The sequence below is a fragment of the Strix aluco genome, chromosome 12 (genome assembly GCF_031877795.1).
Source record: "Strix aluco isolate bStrAlu1 chromosome 12, bStrAlu1.hap1, whole genome shotgun sequence".
Lineage (NCBI taxonomy): Eukaryota > Metazoa > Chordata > Aves > Strigiformes > Strigidae > Strix > Strix aluco.
Genome location: NC_133942.1, coordinates 21,921,394 through 21,946,975, shown reverse-complemented (window position 1 = coordinate 21,946,975; position 25,582 = coordinate 21,921,394). Strand labels below are relative to the sequence as shown.

Genomic DNA, 25,582 nt, shown 5'->3' with positions numbered 1-25,582 from the left:
TGAAGACTAAGATCCAGTTATACTGGAATACTAGACTAGTTCTAGAAACCACAAATACTGTAAGCGCTTTGGTATAATATGTACAGATTGTGCTGTCAATATCATGCTTGCATACTAGAATTGATCAACAGATTTCAACTGGTGAATTAAAGTAACAAAAAAAGGTACTGTAAGACTTGCTTATTTCTTTTTCTTTTTGGAAATGATTCAGTCAAAGAAGATGCACCACAAGTACACACAGAGCATTTGTATGGTGTGACTACAAATTAAATATTAAAGTGTTTTTTAAATACAATGCAAGACCAGTCTTCTTAAGTGCATAGAACATAATGCAGAATACTGTTAATTACAGGGACAAGTACAAAGATATTAAACATTTTAACAGATATTGAACAATGTTCTCAAAAAAAAAAAGGTGTGAATAAGCATTCTTCTATTGTTACAAAGATCAACATGTTTTTTTCCCCCACCACTGAGAGAATAACTGCTGAATCATGAAAGATATCTACTGCATCCATTTTATCTCTGTCTCTCAAAGGCTTAGAATTGCACCTTCAAACTCTTAAAGCAGTTCGGATATTTGGCTGGGGGCTTTTTTTCCTCCTTTTTTCCCCCCGTTTTTAACAAAACCTTTTCTCTTCCTGAAAGTGGAACTCAAAAAGTGCATTTTAAATTGAAGGGTTTACTTTTTCTCCCTATTTTATGGATGCATTTGCTGCGGCTTTGAAATTTTAGCTTTATCTATTCATTCTTTCTATCGCTACAATTTATCAGAATGTCTCAGATTTATTCAGGCAACCCTGTCAAGTTAGGTAGCCCCTTCTTTTGCAAAGCAAATGGTATTAAATTCTAAGAAAGCCAAAATACTGCAGTCTTTATTCAAGTGAAATGCCAACTTCAAAGAGCATGGACTGCAGGATTTTCAGAAGATTTGGACTGTATACAAAGTCTTCCCAAATTTATATTTTATCTTTTGGATTTTGGGATATATATAAACTGCAAATACCATGTTCAACTAACACTGCAAGTCTGCTTCAGACTATGGTCTCAGGAACGAAATGGTAGCCCCAAAACTCTCAACCCAATCATTACTCATTTCTTAAACGACACAACAACTTATTTAACATGTAAACACAAGGGATGATGGTTCTCATTTGAAGCTCCTACTGTTGGCAAGTAATACTTCACAGGTATCAGAAACACTTTAGTTAATGTCTGCATATTTCCCCCATTTCTAAGATGCTTTGTTTTCCTTACAGAAGCTTTAGCTATTTAACATCAAACCAAATAATTGCACAAAAACTACAGCACCAAGCTTTGCTAAATGAAACTGCCGAAGAGCACACACAGGAGAAAAGAATTTGACCGCGGTTGTTGAATGGACTAGAAGCCAAATGAGTTTAAATAAAACTAATGTTAACACATTCCTTAATTGAAATGATTAATTCTTAGCAGAAATAAGTTAAGATCAGCATGATCTTACTGTAGGTGAGTTGGTGACCCAGTCAGACTTTTGTGCAGATTAGGGTTTTGACTGTGCCTGTTCCGACTGCGAACAGACGAAAACATTGTATTGCAACCTGGAACTTTGCATTTGTGGAGCTGGCGGAGATGAACAGTTTTGTAATGAGCCCTGAAAGTTCCTTTATTACTGTAAGTTTTTTGACATATATGACAAGTTATTGGCAGACTGGAAGGTAAATTTGTAAAGTTTTGATTAGCTTTCTCAATTAAAGTACAGTCTTGGTAGAGTTCATCATTGGGCATTAGGCTGGGTCCTTCACAGCTTTCATCACTATCATCCAAGGGCATGGTGCATATTTCACTTCCTCCGTCAGAATCCCAAGAAGAATGAGCACTGCTCTCAGATTTAATGCTGGAAGTAGTGCTTAGATCCAGAACAGCTCCATCATTCAATGGATCATATCCATAATTCTCAGAACAGGGTTCTCTAATTTTGCTCATTGGAAAAACCAAGCTGCCTGTTCTGTTCATTCCTTTGAAGATTACAGAAGTATGTCCAACATGTTGTTTTAAAGAGACATCTTGACAAAACTCCTTAGCCATGTCTTTCAAGAGGTATGTTGCATTGAAATGGTTGTTGAATTCCAGTGTATCTTTAGTCAGAAGCTTATGATGAAGATTTAGGTTTGAACTATGTCTAGAAGAACAAAGACAAGCTTAGCAAGAAAGTGTTTCGCCTCACTTAACAGCTGTTTCATAATGAAAATTAACAAAGAAAAAAAATCAATATTTAGTAGCATGCATGAACGGTATAATTCTAATTTGACCAACTGCCACACTGGGAGTGCACACAGATGATTTACACATGTGACTGGGTATTTGAATTTGCTCACGTTGGCATATGTAAGAAACAACTCTACAGAAATCAATGTTTCAGATTCTCTCGTGCATTGGGGATAGCTGTTTGCTCCACTAGATCTAGTGCTGGGCCTAAAAGAGTTGGGGGACAGACTAAAAAACCTGTATACTGAACTGAGATCAGAGAATGGACTGAGGGGGAGAAGAAACAAGATTCTTTACCAATGGACAAAGCAGGAAAGGAGTGACACCTGAGGCTGCAAAAAATATTGATGTTCTCAAGTAACTGTAACCAGGTGCCAAGATGCACCTGTACACATCAGTACAGAGCTTTGCCTTGACAGAATTTCCTTGAAGAAAGGAATACTGCATTTTATGCAACTTGCAGTTTTCGAATGGGCATCTCTGGATTCAGTTTAAAACCACCAAAACATAAGAAATCACTGCTCCTCATTGAATACTATCAATCAGTTCACGGGGAACTTCCAGGCTCTGACTAGAAGATTCAGTTTATTGGAAGATAGGGAAAAAATTCATTTTTCCCCTTGCCATCATGGTTTAATCCAAACCATGAACTGTTCAAAAGGGCACAGAAATATTTTGCAGTTGCAGTCACAGCACTCTATGTTAAAGTCTAGAAACTTCTCCAAAGTTGTTCCAAATAACTATGGTTTTGCACAAAGCTGGTGAACTTTCTTGTGAGTTGGCTGCCTTTTTTTTTTTTTTTTTTTTTTTTTTTTTTTTTAAATAAACCATCTTCCAAAAGCACCTATGTTAAAACTTAACTGAATATATTGGTGTGGGAAGGAATTCGTGGCATGTGAATGCAAATCTTACTGCTGGCCTTCTTTCCTGTGGCCCATATCACAATTACAGTGGAGAGGAATTCACATCTGGGAAGATGCAGGCAGCAGATCAGGGTATGAAGCCCTGCCAGCAGGAGATGAATCTGTGCATCTCAGATGCAGCGGCCAGTCCTCAGAGACTGGCTCATCCTCTCTCTGGACTGCATCAGCTGGCTCCAGTACTCCTAGCAGATTACAGACAATCTAAACCTTGTGTCACTCTGAACTACTATCCAGACATGCTTCTTGCAGCCAAAAGCTGCTGTAACACCGTTACAAGAGAGTTAGAAAACTTACAACACTTAGTCGCACTTTAACAGGTTTGTTATCTATCACTTATCAGTTCAGATACATAACTGATGGTCAACAATAAAGTTTCAGTTCTCGTTTCTCAGCCTATGTGCATAATAGGTTGAAATAAAATGATTTACAGCAACACAATACTGCAGCTAACAGTACACTGAATCAAGCTCATGATGTAGTTTAGGAATTAGTAAGCAATCTCACATAAAAGCACTACCAATGTGGATACACACCAGATAAGTGTTAGTTCAACTAGCACTGTGTAATGTTAGTTTTGTACTGACATAGAGTAATCTTGCTTTTCTTACAGGCTTTTTCTCACCAGTCTGTTCAAAGTCCTTGAGTAAAGCAAGGACAAGGGCAAGTGAAGATTTCCTGAATTGATCTCATTGCTTTTTCATTAAAGAACACTGTATACATTAAAATACACATGAAAGTACATATTAAACATATAAGTCCACACATGCATCTACTGGAAAACTGCTGAATTCATACCCTTGTGGCTTTCCCTTTATGTTCTAAAGTATTCTTTCAACTATTGCAGTCTTTATCAGTTATGAAATTTTCATGGCTTTATTTAATACCTCGTAGTCTAGTGGAAAGGAAATGTTTCTTTCAATGGATTTTCATTTCATGAATGTTCTGATAAGTTATCGTACCTGTTATACGAGGATACACAGAAAATCTTTGCAGGCTCCATTCCTCAAACACTCATTTCAATTTCAAATTAGGCTCCATTGTGATGGTAAAATAAATACAATTTTGTTTATAATTTTCTTACCTGTCTCGACTTCTACGAGAAGGGAAAGCAGCATTACAGCCCTCAACTGTGCAAATATGCATTTCTTTGAGATGTACATTTTTAAAATGCATTTTTACACTGTAAGGGTTTTTAAAAGTCTTCTTACAGATGTCACAATGAAAGCGGCTTTCTTCCTTCTGAATCCCTAGTGCATGTTGACTGACATGATCCATATCTTTAGAGTCTTCAAAACAAGGAATGGCAGCACCCCTGTTTGACAAAGTGCTGAAAAAGCCCCCGGTCAGCAAGTGGTGTTGCAATTCAGGGCAGTCATTTTTAGGAATCCTGCGCTTTGACTGCTCTTTAATATACATGGGGGGTTCAGTCATTGGTTTTATAACATCATTGTGGTGGTGTTTTGGATCTTCATACATAATCTCATGGGAAACTATTTTTAATGGTTGGTTTTCTTCTGGTTTAACCTCTTTCTCACAGTGATGCAATTCATTCTCAGAGATATCCTTGATGTATTTGTTATTTGGCGCAAAGACAGATTCAAAATACTTTGGGCCCTCTACCCCAGAGACAGATTTCCATGAATTACCTGAATGGGGGTGCTTTTCCACCCTGTCGGTCACCCGCTTCTCTATCTTATGCTCACAGGTCTCAAGCTCTCCATCGCTTACCACTTGCAGACGTGTATCATCTTCAGAACTGGCAACATCACTACTTTCATTACGTGTCTCAACAGCTTCTTTCTCTATCTTAATAGGCATACTTGATTTGCGAGATTTCTTCTTGGGTAGCATGTCAAATGGCAATTCATTTGAAACAAGCTGCTCTGGTATCGAGGAAGAAACAAGAGGCAGAGAAGGAAGAGTACCTGGAGTATTAGCAAGCTCAGCTGGTGTGACTGGACTACGATAAAAAGGAAGAACAGGCTGTACTGTCTTCAGATTTGGAAAGAGGACACCATTCTGTCCAATACTGGGAAATCCAGCCTGACCCTTTGAATCTATACAAGAGCTGGCATAGCTGGTAATAGTTCTACTATCCGGAGTTAAAATTGTAAATTCTGTCCTTTTACTATCTCCAGATCCGGCAAGGGTCAAACCATTTCTTAGATCTTTATCCCTGTTATTTCTATTCATTGGCATATGGAGTCTGGGGTTAGGATTTGCACTATGACGATTTCGACTACGCAAAGAACTAAATACCATATTGCAGCCCTCAATTGTGCATTTGTGCTTTATCTTCAGATGAACAGCATTGTAATGTATTTTCAAAGTACCTTTGTCATAAAACGTCTTTTCACATGCAGTGCAGAAAACACGCCCTTTCCTTGGCCCAGCGCCATTTTTTTCAACAGATTTCATTTTGTTTTCTGGAGATAGTGCTGTCATTTCAAGCTTTGCTGCTGTATTATGTGAACTGGAATCACTTAAAAGGGCATCATCTTCTGTTTTAGTGGTGACATCTGGACCATTTATGCTCTCATTTTCAACTTGAAATGGTGCAGAACTAGAAGTTAAGAAGCTGCTTTCAGAAAATGGTATCTGAACATCTTGTTTAGTTTCATTGCTATGGTCTTGACCTTGGTCAATCAAATGTCTTTCTGGTGGTGAACCTATCAAAGGTGGAGGCACTGGACTGAAAAACTGGAACGGCAGCATGAAAGCCATGTTATTTACAATATTCTCAAAGGGATGAATGTTGGTGGGACTCATTTTGTCCAAGGAAGCAGAAAAATTAGGACTGTGTTGATTGCAGCTCTCAATGAATGCCCTAATATCCAAATTGGCAGTTGGTGGTGGTATTATAATTGATTGCCCTTCTTTTTCTTGAATTGCCATCAACTCTACAATGGACTTAGTTTCTCCGAAACGAAGAAACTGCTGCAAAGTAGCCAGTTCTTCCTCAGTGGTCATTATGCTCCAGTGATCCAGCACCTTTCCTGAAGCATCCTAAAGCCAAAAATATTTAAATGAGTCAGACATTAGTTAAGGCAAACAAAAAACTCTCCCCCCCAGATCTCTCATTTTTTCAGGGACTAAAAATTCTTCTCTAGCGAAATGATAAAAGCATTCTATTTAATGAGAGATTAATACCAATTCTGTGATACTTTCTTCCAAATTTTACCACATTGGTGATATTATTTCTTTCTGAACTGACAGTAATACTTTCCAATAAACTATATTTTTCCACAAAAATTAAGTCACGTCATTTGAACAACAGTTAGCATCATGTAAGTACAGACAGCAGAGATGGAGCAATCAGACCAAGATTTAGCTCCTCATTTAAGTCAAGTATTCTTTCATTGCAAGTTTAATAATCTTCCAAGCAAGTAAGATCAGAGAACAAATGAACCTGTATTGATCTATTGCCAGTGTTCACAGAGCACAGCTGTAATTACACTAGAGTGTTGGAGTTCTTTCAAACTCTAGCTATGCCTAACTTTTCCCAATAACTACAATAAATATTTTATCACAGAACATGTATTTGATGGCCTACTGAGATTTTTCACAGTGCATGTAAGAGTTTCTAAGATGATGAAGAACGTAACATTATAAATTTTTCATGTGGTAGAAGTTCAAGGTAATTGATTCCATATTTTTAATCCTAACACTAAAAAGCAAGATTATCAAGACCATTAAATATTGATTCATGTCATAATGTAAGATCATAATGTTACTTTACATAAAAGGTAACTTCCACAGTAGCAAGAAGTAACATCAATGTAAGCACATAGGGCCAAATTCACCCTTGATGTAGCTCCAGTAAGGTCAGCAGCACTACACCAGAGATGGTGTTTAAAATGATGGCAAGTTTATTTGTCAAGATATTATTCTGCTGCATAAAAGTAAACTCACTGTTTAAATAATACTAGAGCAAATCCTGAAGCCTTTACTTTGATACATTCCCAGCAACTTTTTCTTTTTATCTTGGCTTACCTTTGTTGATTGATTTGGGGAAAGTAGGAAGATTTCAGTTACATCTGACTAAAGAGAGCAATGACCAAAAATCCACCCTTTCTTTTCTGGCACTAAACTTGTAAAGTCTGCCTTTCAGATCACTGTTAATGCATTGTGGACCACTGATAAGATTAAGCTAGAAAACATTATGAAATATTACTTAGTTATCATATTTATATTAAAAAAGCCCCTCTAAATACCTGTAGCACATATCCACGTATATAATCCTGTAGTGTCCAATCCAGAGCATGGAGAATCTGTATCACCTCTTCCTGCTTCAGAACACTGAAAAGCCGATCTAGCAGAATTTTAAGGCGCACAGGAATGGCTTGGGTTCCATACAACATGAGGCTACTAATATCAAAGACAACATTGGATTGAACTATTTCTACCTGGCTTGATGGGTAGAGGTTGGGAATCCTTAATTTGCTCAGGGCTGAAAATAAAATCACAAAATGGAAATAAACTTGAGTCACAAGAGATAGATAAAATTGAATGTAACTAATATCTGGATGTGGGGAGGGTGAGGGGTGACACAAAAAGCATGCTATAGTGAGGAGGATCCTAAAAGGTTTTATATAGATTGAAAGAAAAAATATTACCATGTGCTACCCATCCATGCCGGCATTGGTCACATTGTCGTTGATTTATTTTCCCAGGTTTGAAACACTGACAACTACAGTTCACAAGAGTGCATCGGATAGCCTGGAAATCAATATAAAGGATGATACGTAATATATAAGCACCATCTAGAGTGTGCAGATAATACATACACAAGACACCCATAAAATCCATATGAAGACAGAGTTAACATACCAGCACATACCTATCAATGTGCAGTGTAAGTAATCCACGGAAAACCTGAGTTATGCAAGACTATCTCTGCTTTAAAGAGGATCGGTCACCAGCTAGAACACTAGAATATTATGGAAGCAAAATATTTAATGACATACGTAGCAACACTTCCATGGATTTATTTAGGCTGAAGCACCTTTATAACAATAATAAAGTGTTGTTGTGCATTCACCTAAGCTATGATCTTCATGTAAGATCACTTTTTTCAGGAAGGTTTGAAAAAAGAGACATACAGATGAAAACCCCAGTCTCCTGAAGTTTTGCTGGAACTCCATACTGCGATATAGGAAGTTCTAATGAGCAATGCATTAGCTCTGCATAGATGCCAGCCCTTACATACAGCAGTATCCACATAGAACATATGTATCCTGTCAAAGATACAGAAGTTCACTAACACTTCTCAGTAACAAAGCTCACCAAAAAGTACTCCAACTCTTCAAAGAAAACAGTGGTCACATTTTGTAAGGAAAAAACTTGAAAGAGAGTAGGCAAAATAGAGCACACAAACAGATAGCAACCAGTTGCATAGTTCAATTTGTGCATCACTTCACTCTCACCAAGGTCATCTATAATGCAAATCAAATTAGTATTCCTAATCAACAGGGCAATACAAACTTGTTCCTGGAATATATGCTTTCTTCTGTATGCGCCCATCTACCGCAGAAGGCAGACAGACAACTTTGAGGTCCTAGTTAAAGCTCCATAGGGATTGCTATAGAGCAAAGCATTTGCAGGATTCTGCATTGCTTAGATTTCATACTGAGAATAGTTCCTGCATAAATGGAATATTTATTAAGGGAGGAAAAGTGAAGAAATTAACGTGCAGAAAGTCTGCACTGGAATATAAAAAAAAAGTTAGATTATGCAATTGTAGCATGTCTGCATTTTTCTGGTTTTAAAACAAAGTGTTTTACATTTTAAAGTACAGAGAGGCAAATATGAAATAAGGCAAAGTTATGGCCACTGCTGGCTGCTACTCCTGCTCCTAGGGTCTTGTGCAAAATGGGACTTCCACTCTTATTAATACCCATAGAAAAGCAAGACAAGACTCGAAGAAAAAAGTATTGTCTTTTCAACGCAGACATCCCCACATTGGCACTTTTGGAAAACATACAAAGCAGCAAGTTTTTGAACAATCAGACTAAGAAAGATGGACACAGGAAATGTTTAAAATGAAAAGGACGTGAGAGAAAGTAGTTTCACTGGGGTTTGCAATGGGCATTTATTTAGGCTTGAAGAATTTGACTCACTCAGGGCAGAAGAGGACACTACATACAACAGTTTACTACAAACAAGCATGTGCAGGATATTTGGATGCCTAGTGCTTCACATGACTGGATTTGGACCAAGATTTTAAAATCTCAGTAGCTGGTTTATCAAGGAGTTAGCTTACATGCACATCTCCAAACTGCAGCGACTTGATGCTGAGATTCATTTTCATTTGAAGGATCGGAACAAGTGGCAACAGCGCTATTGAAATCTCTGAATCACTTTGCCTTTAATCTTTTAAAGGAGCCATTGCAAAATACTGAATTTTTGAGAAAAGCTCTGTGCTCTCCATAAAGTCATAAAATACACATCAATACCCTACATGGTGTGAATCGTTTCACTTTAATGGAGGATATATTTTCACCTAGATGTTAAAATACTTTCATATAACAATAAAAAGCCATAAATTTCTTATGGAAGGGTTGGGAAAAAAGGTGTAGTTGGCTGCTGATTCATTTCTCTCACAGATACCAAACAATAATGCAGTTCAAGTCTTCTACCTCTGTACATAAACAATAGTCTGTGACTTGCACAGACTGAACCCCTTCCACAGGCGACCCTGTTAGGTTTGGTAAACTACAGTGCATTCCACGAATGCATCTTTTGCAGTCCTTGCAGACAAAATTACAAAAGAGTACTTCCTTTTTCTGCAAGAAGTAACAGAAATATGCACAATGAAAAAAGCTGTCATGATGATAAGTTAATTGAGATTTCAAAATTTTTTTCATTCCTTTTCCTTTGGACATGTTCCACAAACCACTGACCTTAAAAACTAATTTTTCTTCTTAATTTGTGTACTTAAGACAAGAAAGATACACCGCACAAGATTTTGCATTTCATAGCTTAGTGCAAGATCTTTCTTCTATATGGTACATATACTTATTTTGTCTTTCTGTATATGTGTAGAAGACTGCACATGCAAAAATCAGAAAAAGTAAAAGGAGGACATTTTGATTTACATATATGATAATGGTTATTAGAAAGGGAGTAGTTTCCTTTCTATTCTAAATATGGAATTGATCCCCCTCTCTAGTCAATACATTACTGCTTCTGGACACCAGTCTTAGATGTAGTTAGCTTGCATCCTGCTAACGTATCAAAGGTATGCCCTGAAATCAGGGATCTGTCGCTGACTTAAAAAATTAGTTGCAAGAACCCTTGAGAAGAAACAAGTGTGATTTTCAGGTTGATAGCATTTGCCTTCATTTGTGCTTTTTAGAGTCTGTGCCTCCTAAATTTTTTCTAGCAACATTTGCATTAATAGTCACAGAGAATATATAACATGGCAAAATTAACTTTTAAAATAATCAGTGAGTCACAATTTTAAATCTTCATTCATTGTTCAGCTTAAAAAGGCACTTGTAAAAGATGCACTTTTATCATCTCTCAAATTACCTTATATCAGTTTAATGAAGAGAAATTTAGCAAAATTTCATGAGATTAATATGCTTGTCTGTTAATCCTACTATCCTTAATATGCCTATTCTAAGGTACTGTAAGTCTTTTAATGAGCTTTATTTTCCCAACAAGTGGAATGGACACACAATTTCATTCTACAGAACAAAGGAATAACTTTCTATATTGCACACATGTAAAGCTTCAAAATTGTAATTAAAGGATTGGAAATGTAGATGGAAATTAAAGTGGAAATTTTTTAAAGTGCAATCCTTTCATTCAGGTCTATTATTTAGTTTCATTTTCCAGCAACATAAGGCAGATGTTTAAAAAAATAAATCTTATGCTATCATCAAGGATTTTGTTATTGCTTTCCAGTCACTCCATCACAAATGGATCTTTCCAAATCCATTATCAGTAGCACTTTCTTCATTTTTTCAAAAACAGAATTGAAAATTCTGATCAAAATTTTCTGTGGTTTTCCCAGCATGACTGTGGGAATGTGAACACTGGATTTTTAATACAAATGATTCCTCATTATTACAGAGACAGATTAACCATTAAACTGTCCAGTGAAAAATATCTAACTACTAATACTGAAAAAGAAACTTTAACATCTGTTGCCTGAAAGTCATGACTGCTAACATCTTTTCTGCCGGATACCAATGTGACTTCGATTATGCTTCAAAAGTTACTGAACGTTTCCTTTGCAACCTACTCACAGCCTTCACAGCTAAAGAAAAGCATAAGCTAATGGGACAGGTTCATTCTGATTCTGGGTATATGATCAGGCTTCATTTCATAAAGCCAGTTTGAGATCATCTATGCTCTCCTAAAGCCTTTTGGGACCTATGCTCACTTGCAACATACTAACAGCAGGTTTAAAAACATGCAGCAAGAGAAGAGCGGTGTAACTCTATCAAAGCTCATTCATGTTAAGTGGATACTGGTTTGACAGCGCTTTGGCTTAGGAAATAAATTAAAAAGTAAGTAAATACTGAAGACCTGTCAGGACCAAATTAGAGATCTCTGCTCACGCTAGAAAGCCGGTCTGGATCTCTGCATGCAGTGGGGAGCTGCAAGTACAGACACCAATAAAATGGAAGAGCAAATCCCAGTTTACCCTGGTAGCATTTAGTGTCAGTAATGCACAGGTCAGCACCCTCACTTGTTTCTGGCATACAAGAAAAACCCTTGTCTTCTTTGCACAAAGCTACCCCTCACTTTAGAAACTGATTTTTTTTTTAAGCTGCTGCCATCACATGAAGAGCATGAGAGCTTTGCTGCTCTGCTATAAGGATTACTGACAAAATGGTGTCATTGATGCCATGTTACAGGAACATCTTTTGCAAGCAGGGATTAGAAATTCCTATCAGTTTAAAATGCAAGTTTGAAGAAGAAATAGGAGTTACATGAAAGAAATGCATGAGAGAAACTTTCATTAGATGAGATATAACAGATGCCGCTTTTCATGTCCTTTATTGAGGGCTTCTAGCAACAACCCGTATCTCCTATGGCCATCTCACCTTCATTTCCCAGAAGAAATAATCCCACTGAATATATGTAACCCTCCAAGATACGTGCTCTGGTGAGCACATATCCTATAGGAAAGAACTGGGACGTGTCCCATTTCTGCAGAATAGATTTGCAGTGGCTCAACAGTAAGAACACTTGTTGAAGAATAGACAAGATTTATAATGGGAGAAGAAGATAAATTTGTAAAGCATTAGGATTATTTTTTTCTCTGTCAATCAGCTAAAACATGAAAGCCTTTTTACTTCCTTGAGTACAGGTAACAATTTTCTCACATATTAAGAATAATCCACAGAAATTAAGGTCTCTTTCTGGTTTGTAGAAATAAAATTAAACATGGGACATATGTCTGATTATTAGGAAATATTTTCTTGCTTGAACCTTGGAAAAGATTTGCTAGGGAAATAAAGGGATGGATACATTTTACCATCTCTTAAATTAAAAGTACAGTCCACAGCTAAATCAAAGGCCAAATCCAAATCTGTGTGCATCTTTCAGTACAGAAAACAGTAACTATACATGAGTGTGAAGTTGCCTTCCTGTTGGAATTTGTGTTCTTTCCTGTTTTTACTGTTATCCACGGGGTTTCTTGCAGTTGCAAAGCTTAAATAAGTCTTCCTTTTTCATCACCTAGTTATATTTGATTACTTCTGCATTTGAATCCTTTGAATACCCACTGAAAGCAGAGACAAATTAAAAAAAACCTTAAGCATCTCTGTCAATGCTGTACTTTTCCACATCATACAATGAGCAAAGCTTTGCTTTGTCCATTTTTTGTCAGGCAACTTTTGACACTTCCTCTAGGGATATATTCCACTGATAAATAACACCGTCTGTCAGTTTTGTCATGATTTAAAACAAGTACTCAATTTACATTTTGTCCACCTTACTTGCACTGTACCACAACCCAACTGTGCCCATCTGTATCACATGAACAATACTTGGTTTTTTCATCTGTCCCACATGTATCTGTATCCACCCTGTCCACTTTATAGTACATATTCAGCCCTTGTACATGTTCTTCCTAAACACAGACTTCAGTTTTTGATACCCTGTTGAGCTCCCTGCAGTTTACTGGAACTAAAATATATTCCAGTATATTCCGAGTACAATCACAAAAGGTGTTGGGCTGCTCCAAATGGTATAAGTACTTGTTGAAGACACAGCCCAACAATCAAGTCTAAACTGCAGGTTGGTATTATATCTGTTAGAGTTTAGATTAAGCATCTTATATCTCTATTGTTCCTTGAAAGTTTCAATGTATTCCAAGTTTAGTAAGGCTATGAATTCCAGCTGCCTGTAGAGAACATTAGGAGGGCCCCTGCAGCATCTTCAAGGAAAGGCTCTGGGCCATTTTCTTCTTCCTGACATGCTCACTTCAAAGAGGAAACAGGATGCCTGGAGGATGGACAGAATATGGAAACCCTTCACTCCCTGTAAGCAGAGCTGGGAGGACACATAAGGAATGGAGAAAAGGGAGACACCAAGCAATAGTGCACAGAAATGCACTTCCATGTGCACAGGTCCGATGGCAAGGCCAGTTTGAGAGTTGCTCTGCACAAAGTAGACTTGGCCCATGCTACAACTTGCACATGTTCAGCTCAGTATTATGTTATCTTCTGTCACCTGTTTAAGGTTCTCAGTTATGGCTGAGGTCAAAGCTGTACTGTTAAGTTACACACCACTAACAGTATACGTACGCTGCCTGCCTTAACAACCTCAGCCCTGAAACAAAGGGATTTCCATTCACGTACATTTATGCCTACTCAAGTACATTTGGTTGTTGCAAGTTCTGCTGTTTCTATACTGAAGTTTAAAAATACTTAGGACTAAAATAAATAATTACTTAAAATTATTAAAACAAGGAAAAGGTCCTTATAAGATTTCTAATTATATCGGACTGAATGCTGCACACAGTATTTCCACAGTCTTATCTTACAAAAAATGTTTCTTACAAAGTAACAGCTGTCATTAATACAGCTATTTAATAAACATAGTAAGTAAAAACAAACATCTTTCATGAGAAGCAAACAAGCCTTACAGCCTGTTGTATCCAAAAAACAGTCTGGTATCTTCCATATTTTCAGCTTTTAATTAAGTAGAGAAAAGTTGCACATGGATGTGACAGAGTAAACAGCACTGACCAAATAGCTCCAACCTTCTCCATTAACAGACATGTTTAAAATGCTAGCCCTAGATGATTCATTTCACAAACTGCTTATTAGTAAAATAATTTAGCAAAATTCTTGTCTCCTGCTTAAAAGACCAACTAGGAGAGAGATGGGAAAGATGGAGATGGGCCATAACTTGCCTTTTACAGTGCCACTGAACATGAAGTTACACTCGCAACTCAGTTCCTAAATCCCTGACAGCTCCTCAATAACTGGGCTGGTTTTCACACACACCAACCATGTATGCTCCTACCAAGCTCAGGAGGTGCAAGAAGCTTTGGAAAACCCAGACAAAAAGCTTTTGTTTCAGAGGCCAAACATGGATTTAGGAGTTAAATCAACTTAACACCTATTGTGCTGAAAATTTTGGCTGGTGCTGATACCACTCAACTCCCACTTATCCCTTCTCTGTGGGGAAATTATGTTATGATTTTTACTCCTAAAAGAACACAAAGGCCACAAGTTGAATACATTTTCTAGATAAGACCACAGAATACATCCCATTAGTTATCTGGATCCTTATGTATATATTCATATTGTTTATTTGGGGTCAGATACCAAAACCTGACCTCCTTTTAAACAGCCACAGCCTGAGAATACATGTAAACAGAGTATTTACAACCCAGATCCTGCAGTAAGTTGCATTACCCCATTACCCTCTCCCTCAGTGGGGCTGGACAAAGACAATTTTGGCCTAGAATTTGACCAAATCTCTCTCTTGTGGGTGCAGTTGAGCACCTTGAAATGAAAGTTTAATTGTCCTTGTAATAATTGACTAAAACATCCTCAAAAACAGCACAAAAGTGAGGGGGGAGTGGAAAAGCTCAGTAAGATGGAATTGAAATTAGGTAATACCTTCACACGATGGCACCACCCTGTCAAATGAACCATGCTTGTGGATTTAAAAGACAGTTTTAGCTGGCTACTGAATTATGGACCATGAGGCCACATGCCGCTACTTTGTTAAAAAGTTTTTCTAACTGAGAATAGTCCTGAGAGTGAGGAGCTGAGATAAGAGACTAAACAAACTACAGACTCACAACCCTACAGACAATCCAGGCTCAGCAGCAGCTCTGGGCAGCCAGGAGCTCTGGGCAGTCTCGGGCAACGCAGCTGGGCGAGGAAGCAGAAGGGAGCTGTTTCTGAGAAAGGCAAAAAGCTACAATGCCAAACTTTAATCACAGCATAACTTGTGGGATGAAAATCACTCCTCATGCATGTCACTTACCCTAAAGGGCCCCTTAGGGCAACTCTTGTTAATGGCACTGTCAAAATAATTATAAAGAGAAAAGAATGTGTGTGGTGTGTGTGTGAGCACACACACTCAGACTGCTACTCTTTAAACAAAAAGCACTGGACAGTAAAACTTAATTTTGTTGTTCAGCAACGTGCTTGTAGATACATTGGCTTATGCCGCAATTAATCTCACTTGTTAATAACAGGTGTGTGCTGACAGACAGCTTGGTCAAACTCTGGAATGTATTTAGATCCTCTTTTGCCATTTGGTTTGGAAAAGAAAACAAGAAATACAAATTGAGGTATGAAAAGTGTCGCATTATCATTATCTTATAGCTGTTATTTACTTCTGATTCTGAAACAGACTACAATGGTACAGTTGCCGTGGTATACCTGCCCTAGCTTGCGTAGGTCAGAAACATTTTGCTGAGTATTAAGTAGTGTCTATCGCAAGACGTTGAAGTAACTTCCCTTTTTAATAAATTTACAGGAAAAATCGTTCTTATTAGTGCTTTTCAAAAATGAGTAACAGATTGCTGCATACTGATGACAAAAACTGCTCAGGCTTTAGGGGTAAAGATAAGTCACTGGATAGAAATGGTGTGAAATTTCTCATGATAAAGCACTAGATGCTATTTAATCTAGCAAATAAAGTGTGCATATACTATTTATCCGTATTGACATGCTATGCATACCATGTTAAATTCTGAAACTACAGACCTATCCATGAATTGAAGTTTAATTAAATATTTAAGTCCAAGCCCTACATTAGCAAGAAATGTGTTATAAACACAAATGCACCAAGTATAAGAGAAATGCAGAATATTAGTGTAAATCAACTGCAAGCCCTTTAAAATATGTCTTTAACTCTTCACCTAGTTTACAAAATGTTATATGCGCAATGTGGGTGAGTTAATGTTTCAAAGACAATTCTAACTTTTTCAGCTCCTCACACCGCTGCTTAACTCTTAAAGCCATAAAATATGCATGCTTACATTTTTTCCTTTTTTCCCTGTTACAGAGCAAAGACATAAAGAATAAAAGAAAAATAACAGCTCTCTGAAATATTTAGCGTTACACAATTTCATTTAATGCAATTTCATAAATTTTAAACCCAAACAGCATTGGTACATATACGCATGATACTATCTATGGTGCTACACTTACGCAATATTTTATGCAACAGCGTAGCTCCATTGGTAATTTCACAATTTAAAACTTAGTATTCCTTTTTATTGAACACAGATGAGTAAATTTTTAATTGGCTTTCAGACATCAGCTGCTTTCAAATGAAAAAATACCAATTTCTCACTGATAATCAGCTATATTTGAAATTTGAAGTCAAAAGTTTCCATTTTGCTTTTTTTTTCCACCTCTGTGTTTAAATAAACAATCCTACCATGGTTTTAAAGCGTGGAATGAAAATGTCATTGTTCTTTATTCTAAAATGACTGAAGTCTTTTAGAAATTGTCAGTTTTCCTCATTCCTTCAACAATATTTTTTTTGAGTCTGAATACTGAAATTTCAGTCCCTAAGCAGATTTTTTAGATAGCGATTAGCAACAAAATGCTAAGAAATAAAAACTAAAAAGAAAGGCGATTACACTTGCTGTAAAACTTAAGCTGTAGCATCTGCTAGGACAAAAACTGCTGGCTGCCCAGCACATAGGAACTGTGAGTGTTCCCGCACCACTGAAGCCAGGAAGGGCAAGAGATGACCCAGAGGGCCAAAACAATAGTTTTTCTTCCCTGCATTTGGTGGATGTTTTGCTGGAATAATGAATTCAAGATCCATACCTAAATTTTAGCTCAAATCTGTATGTAAAATGTTTACTAAATGCCAAATCACACAAAAAGTACTTTTAAAACATGTATATGTAGAAAAACTGCACTCTAAAATAAAATGAGATTACTTTTGTTCTTATCAGAGGTGTATTTAATATTATCACAATGAAGACCTTATTACTGAAAACAAAATAAATCACTGGCTTGTTTGATTGGGAATGGAATGACATGCTCAATGCTGTATGAACGGATTTTTTAACAACATCAATGAACAGGCATGGAAGCTGGAAGTCAAGATATTTGGTATCAAAACGCCAAACCTTGTTGCAGCCTAAGTATGCAGAATTTCATCTCACCTATAGTAAAAGCCCATGAAGTGGCCCAACATTTGTAATAATTTTTCCTGTTTCTGTGAAGATTTAGCTCTCCTGCAGGTTTGAATATGTTTGCAGATACCATTATTTTTAGGGTTCTGAATATGTTGTATATGGTTCAGTAGTTCAAAGAATAAACAGAACAATTACTTTTTAAAAATCAATCATGCAAAAATCCATATATTAAGTATAACAAAAATGTATTTTTCATAACATAAGGTTACTTTTTATATGTTCACCTATTGTTAAAATAAAAGTCTGATTAAGCTGAAAACTACTAAAAACTCTAGAGTTTAATTCAAACAGAAATGCACAATTATACTAATTATAAAGAAAACTTACTAGCATTATACACATAATAGTAAATAGATCTAACGGAATATACATGATACGTTCTTTGAAAGTCCGTATTTTTTCCCTTTTCTAGAAGAATCAATTAGAAATGTATTCTTCAGTGTATATTTTTCTAATCACTAGAACAAAGAAAACCTACACGCACTGTTGTTAGTAGTTAAAAATAATGCTAGTCCTACTTTGCACCATGACCTGTAGTGGAGTGAGGCTCCCCACCTCCCACTCCTCCAGCACTGAGGGCTGAGCCACAATTTCAGTATTTTAAAACCAAAGTACAGAAATAGAGACTCTTGTCTAACATAGCTTGCATATTTTTCAGCAAACTGCAGTAAACACGACTGTATTTTCCAAAAGGATGTTAAAAATAGAAGCATATGATCTTTTCCCACCTAGAATTGTATCCTTACAATTAAAGACTATTAGCTGGCATCCCTTTTAACCGTCAAACTCAGACAGTGGCAGTTCTATAGCCACAAAGAGAAGCAGTAAATGAGAAGAACATGTTACTACACTGCATTTGAGAAAGTTTGGCTCCAAGCTATGCACTGATTAATATCAGATCTCCTTCTTTACTTGCCTCTTGACAATCTTGTCACATCTGGCTGACAAATCCTTACAAGCTTATCCAAACCAAGGCAGCCCAGATCATGCTCCGGGAGTAGCTTGAAGGAAGCGGCAACACCAGCCATGCACTGATGTGCCATCATGAAACTAATGAAGCTGACTTCACTTGCAGACTGCAAGAACACGAAGAAACACAACATGCCTCAAGGTTTTGCAACATAACGCAGAGTTAGCTCACCAAAAGATAAGACAAACAATCAGCTCCCGAGGTTCAAGAAGCCAAGTAGTTACATGAATTACAAAAATTTATATAGAAATCACTTGAACAACAATCTCAACTAAATGAGCACAATAAACTCCAACTTCAGATCAGATGTGAAAATTGACTGCTAAATGCCTTTCAAACAATGGTTTGTTTTAAACTAAAACAAAACGAGTTTATTTCATTTTCTCTCTCCCACATCCCCAAAATATCAGAATGTTGCCTGGCTCCCAGGTTATTCAAACTGAAAAACATTTAAAAAAAAAAAGAAAAGAAAAAGAAAGAGGGGGGAAAAGAGAAATGGTGTCACTTTTTATCCATAGGATTTTACAGACGGATAAACCACAGCCTGTGTGTACCAGTAGTCCTCCCCTGGGTTAGCGATCTGCCCTCTCCTCATTTTTAAACCAAGGATTTGTTACACAGAGGACTAGAAGTATTTGGCCAATTAATAAACCAGAAAGTAAAATGCTGTATCTTAAACACATCTAACAAAACCTCATTATGTATGAGCTGACAATTAAACCATGGTTATTTTTCTATGTGATGAAAAAAAAAATCAAAATAAATTAAATAAGCGTTTTGTATTCTGATGCATTTCATCTATTAATTAGTGCAACGCATTTAAAAAAACAGACCCCCCCACATATACACACACTCATTCTCTCCCCAATTGTGTCGTGTCCATCCCCCCCCCCGTCCCCCCATCCCCCCCCCCCCCCCCCCAAAAATACAAACAGATTGATCCTAAGAAAAAAATTACTGGCCTTATTTTCTGGATGCTGAATAGTCAACAATAAACTGTATATAAAGGGCATACATTAGACTCCACTTTAGTGGTAATTTCTAAAGAACTTCGTAGTGAAATTACATTGTTGTCTGCTCTCCAGTGCATTTATACGTCATGATAATGATAATGTATCTGCTTAAAGCACTTGACTCAGAACACATCTGAGTCACAAATCATAGATTTTATTGCTATTAATGTATATTGAGGACTTGTACAATTAAACATTGTCAAGTATTTATGATTTACATGCTACTACTTCAATTGGAAAACAATTACACAAGTGATAGCTCTGCTTATTATAATCAGCCTGCAATTCTGCATTACTTACTGTAGAACAGAAAAGTCATACAGTTGTTTACAGTGCACAGCAGAAAGAAAACCAGGATTTTTTACATAAACTAGTTTTCTACTTTCACAGTATCTTTTTGTAATTAAGAAATGGAGAGTACAGCTCCCTACAGCTCTCATCTCCATTGTTCATTACCCAAAACAACACCACTGCAAAATTTTTTATATCTCCACAGTCCATAACCACAAGTAAAGTTGCACAGTAAAAATACACATTCATACAGAACTGCAAAGAACTTTCCTTACCTCAGACATTCTTACTGTGCTTATGTTTCCAGAGCTATAAAACAGTTTCCCATTCCCTCAGTGAGTTGTACAAAGAAGTACTGGAAACACTCCTGCCTGTACAAGTACTAAGGCAGAACCATCACACGCCTCTTTACTCTTGTCTGACTCTGAGCACCTCAAGGTCTGATGTATGCTCAGGCTGTGCACAGGGGAGTGAAATAAGATCCTCCCCCTTGGTGTTCTCCAGACCTACAGTACGAAGTTGTGTCTGCCTCTCACCTCTGCAGCCAGCTCTCACCTCGCTGCCCCGGAGTGGTGTGCTCCAGCGTGCTCCTCCAGTCGCAGGGCAGTCCCCTCACAGCTGGCTTGAAGAGGGCATGACACTCATCTTTCACAGAGATTTGATCAAAAGGAGTCACGGAGGCTTGAGGCGCTCCTAATGCAGTGCGAGGAGATTCTACCTCTGCTCTGGCAGCCTAAGTAATGCATTAAATCAATGCAGCTGACCTAAGGCCTATTACAGAGGGTTTTTTTTCTTCTCAGAGTGTACAACTATCTGCAAATAAGCTATGAGGCACTTATGATTAAAATTACTTATTTTTAGCATCAGAGTGTTGTTTTTCAAATTGCAGCTGCTGTGGTTTTTTTTTTTTTTCCTTTTTAAACATTTGCAGGTCTCAAAGGTTCACCGAGTGGGGTGTGTATTTTTTAAAGTTAAAACATTTCCCCCTATCAACTTACTTTTGAGTTAGGGCTGAATTTTATTTCTTTTTATGAAGTTGAAGCTTCCTATTAAGAGAAATACAGGTCATAAAGACAGGAGAAGAATTACTTTCCAGTAATTGGGGCAAAATCTGGTTTCAGTTATTCAGGTGTTGGGTTGCATTCATGAGTTAGAGCAGAATTTTTGTCATAGTCATTTCTCACCTATTTAAAAAAAAACCCAAAACCATGAACAAAACACTTCTCCCCTCCTCTTTACTGTACTTTTGCCTCCTGTAGATAATTTCTTGGCACTCTCCTAACCTGGGAATACACTGTACTACACTCAGAGATAGACATGAGCAAGTCACATTGAACTCAGTGGGATTCCTTGTAGGAACATACCAGGACAGTATTTGACCAGATGAATACCTGTAATCCCATAGGAAAGACAGCAGGAAATAAGATAGCTGTAGGGAGTAGACGGCTAACGTGTTATTATTGTTGGTTAATTTGTTGTCTTCTAATCCTATTTACTATTTGCTAGATACATGCACAGCGCTTAAGGAGAAAACCTAATTAACATTTTACTAAATACTGGAGTACAGTTAATGTTAACTTCGCAGCAGTAGCTGGAACCAGGCCAGGATAAAGCCAATGGGATACCAGAATCTGGTCCCATAGAGCACGACATGAAGCATATGCTTTCCCTAAATCCCTAAGTTTTTCCACACTATACCTTATTTCTCCCACTGAGCTATTGAACAACACTGAAAAACAAAGAGGGGGATTTAGTTTCATAGTATGGTCTGCCAGGTACTTCTGCCAAAAGACACTGCAGTGTGAAAAGAGTCATCCACTGACAGCGGCTTGGTCCTTCCCCAGCAGAGCTCTACATGGGGGCTCCAGTGCCACCTCTCCCCCTTGAAACATGCCGGGGCTCTTCTCTCTTGGGCACGCGAGGCAGTTACACACAGATTATCAGCAGGCCTGTAAGATGTGGAAAAAGGTGCCTGAGAAGTCATGGCCAACGTCATGCTATTTGAGGTGATTCTTAACAGCAGTGTTTTAAAAGCGTATGTTCTGTGATGAAGACAAAACCTAACTGCTCTCTCATGATGATAACTCAAAGCCAAAGGCACACCTTGTTACTAAAATCATATTTCCTTCTTAATGAAATAAGCAGCGATGTAACTAAAAAGGACTCCACCTGATTGAGAATTCCGCAACAAAAGTGGGAAGAATGGCTTAAGATTACATAAACTGCCAGAAGCTCTGAACTGACTTCAAAATGATAAGTGACTAAAACTTAGATGTGTGGAGAGCTGCTCTCCCCTCTAGCCAGTTCCCAGGAAAAACCTATTTACTAGTTATCTGCCATTAGCCTGGAAGATGATAATTCTTATTAAATGGGCTAACTATCCATAGCAAACAATTTACGACCAATTTACTTTTTTCTTAATTAATTATCTACTAACAGTCTTTTCTTTTAAGCATTATTTTCATTATTCGAGCTTTTTCAATGAATATTTTATGGGACCATATTCATGCCTTGCTCTTTTTAAACTATTCACTATCACTGATTAGCAATTTTCCAGCATTTTACTATGTGTGCACCTTTTAGTAAAATCCAATGATCTCTAGCATAACGTGACATGTGCAAGGCACAGTTTATATCTACAGGTCAACTTTTAAAGAAATACTGGCACATTAACAGTGTTTTCAGTAATTTCAGCTGATTCATAGTTCAAGCTTGCTTGTACAGGACAGTTATCAACATGCGTCTTGAAGAATGACCAAAATGGAAATCAGAGGGTAACTCCCATAACTCCTCTTCCAGCAGTAAAATCTAATGGAAAACCAGCTTCTGATGGAAAGAAACAGACATCGGGACAGGACACCAGGCTTGAGGCAGAGGTCCTGGGCTTCATTTGGGGCTTTGCCACTGAGTTGCTATTTGACCTTGGGCAAGTTATTTAAATTCTGATTTCTATTTTCTTGCTTCTGACTTTTTTTTTTTTTTTTTTTTTTTTTTGTTAAATCTATTTGAGTTGTAAGCTCCTTAAGGAAAACATGGCATCTTAGCCTGTACTCAGGGACAGGGCTGAGGGCAAAGGAAAGGGGTCCCCAGGTCTGAACTCCATGTAAGTCATAACGTAAATACCTAGAATCACGGCATAACAACACAGCCCAAGGAAAGCTGCTTTCTGCTCCCACCTGCCCCAGCCTGTTTCTTCTACTCCATGTCTCAGCCTGTGTTCAGAGCAGCATGAATGTAAGGAGATGTTGGGCAGATTGTGAAGTGCTCAAACTACTTAACCAAATACAAGAGCATTCATAGTTTTGAGAAGAGCTCCAGCACAAGGAACTGACTATAAACAAAAAGCTGCTGCTCTTACCTGATTTTATTATCTAGGATGCTTAAAAAATTAGTATTAATCCTAGGGAATCACTATAATTGAGCCAGTGTGAGATAGCACAAAAGCACAATACAATCCCCGGAAAAGATTTATCCCAATTTTAAAATTTCAATCATGATCTGAATTTTGGTGTTTCATTCCAAAAAGAAAAAAAAAAATCTAAAACGGATATCAAGAAACCAATCGAGCACCAACTAAATGTTAAGAGTAGGTTTAGTCTTTGCTGCTGCATTCCCTAGGCAAATAGGCATGTAACTTCCCCAACCATACGTTGCCTGCTTCACACTTACACCAGAGTTAGCTGCAAAACGGCGTTAACCTCCATGTCCTGCCCACTTGGCCTAAATTCCAAACACATAATACACTACGTTCCTCTTACTTAAATCAGTTCTGGCAAAGATCTTAGTGCTAATTTAATGCTCTGCTCACTTACTGCCTTGGAGAGATGTGTGGATTAAACATTTCACCTCTCAGAAGACGTGTGAAGTAATGGTCAGCCCCATGATCACACAGATGGGCACTGGGTCACCTTTCAGGGAGAAAAGCCAACAGGAATAGGAATTGCTGTTCAGGACTGAAGGAACACAAGATTTTGGGGAGGTAAGAAGGGAAAGAGGAAACAGATCTCAAAAACAAGGAAAACTGAGGTCCTGTCGGCAAGACATAAACACAGTTGTGGGTTTCAAACAACTTGCAAGCCCAATGGTTTTTAAAATTTAACAAACTTTTGCACGTGAAGATGAAAATCGTTTTAAACTTAATGTGCTGCAGCATAGGTTTTGAGCACTAGTCAAGCTACAAATAGGCCTGCTAAAGCCATAAAGTACTTGACAAGGTTTCCTAAAATCCGTCAAAAGTCAGGTAGGGCACTCCAGTTCTCATCTAAGCAACAGAGAAACTCAAATATCTTGTTCGGTATTTCCAGGTAGGCTGATTTTGTAAGGTGGCCCAAGCAGATAATACTGAGCTATAAAGTGTCCAAAACTTTTCCACTAACAGTTTGACCAGAGTTCAGATGTTCACTTTTAGTGCAATTAGACGAAAAGAACCCAATGAAAACAGGAAGTATATTTAATACTATCTGCATTTGTGCCCCTGCTTCAGCACTAATTTTCATCTAACTATTCACTGCACTGCTTTTCTTCTGTAGCTCAAAATAGCAGTGAAGTTAAGTGAGCGCTGGCCATTACAAAATGCTAATATATGGCAGACCCAGAAAGACATCACCAATACCACATCGTACCTGTGAAACAGTGCCTCTCCTCAGAAACTGTCACTAGAATCAAGCAACCCGGCAATTAATATTTATGTAAAGACCTGCCTGAATAGTAAGTTTGTTTTAAACATTTATTAATTATTGCTTTATGTCACAATGTATTTGAAAAATCTGATTCTATAGAAGTTTACCATCTAATATAGTTTGGTTTTTTAAGTTACATCCTTTTCTCAGCATAAATGGTACCATATTTATATAACATATCTTAATTATGCATTGCAAAGAAAAAGCTTTTTAATGTACTGGTTTTAAAACACATTGGTTTAAAATGTGAAACAATAAACCAAAGGACTTGGTTTGACTTCTCTGTGCTAATCGCTACATTTGTTCATGTCGTATCTCATTAATCTCTTTGCTAATTGAAGTGGTCCTATTGACGATCCCCCTATCAAAGCCCTCCCCTGCTTTCAATGATTTCTGTAATTGTGTATTTTGATTCTTCAATTTTCATTCTTCATTCTTTGCTTAAATCTTTTTGGATCTTTTTTGGAGTCTTAGGATCACCACAAGGGATACACTGCCCCACTTGACTTTTTGATAGTATTAACATACCTTAAATATTACTGTATTCCACTCTTTTGCTTTCTAGTGTTTTAGTTTGCTCCCTTTAATGATGTTTTGCACTGAGCAAGAGAGACACACAACTTTTAGCATATACTTGATGACAGATAAATACAGCATTTTCTCTCTCCTAATGAAAGCAGCAGAGTTAATCCATTGTTCATATATGCCATACTGTTGACTTCACCCGGTATTGTGATAACTGGGCCTTTCTGTTGAATGCTTACAATTTCATTACAGGACGTGACAGCATTTACAAAGACTCCAATTTACTT

The 25,582-nt window shown here is 37.4% G+C and overlaps 1 protein-coding gene across 1 annotated transcript; it reads right to left on the bottom strand.

The window, feature by feature from the left end:
* Positions 1-1,479: 1,479 nt before the first annotated feature.
* On the bottom strand, positions 1,480-20,485 carry BNC1 (basonuclin zinc finger protein 1). Its single transcript, XM_074837495.1, has 5 exons — positions 20,367-20,485; positions 7,787-7,889; positions 7,385-7,620; positions 4,252-6,176; positions 1,480-2,161 (listed from the first exon to the last, which is right to left on the bottom strand). Exons 1-5 carry the CDS (start codon positions 20,373-20,375, stop codon positions 1,480-1,482), a joined length of 2,955 nt encoding a protein of 984 aa, XP_074693596.1. The 5' UTR covers positions 20,376-20,485.
* Between the last annotated feature and the right edge of the window lie 5,097 nt (positions 20,486-25,582).

Coding starts and splice junctions, on each gene's coding strand:
- BNC1 (XM_074837495.1), bottom strand. Junction 7,621..7,786: donor GCATGGATGGGTAGCACATG/GTAATATTTTTT, acceptor TTTTATTTTCAG/CCCTGAGCAAATTAAGGATT. Junction 6,177..7,384: donor TACGTGGATATGTGCTACAG/GTATTTAGAGGG, acceptor TTTTGGCTTTAG/GATGCTTCAGGAAAGGTGCT.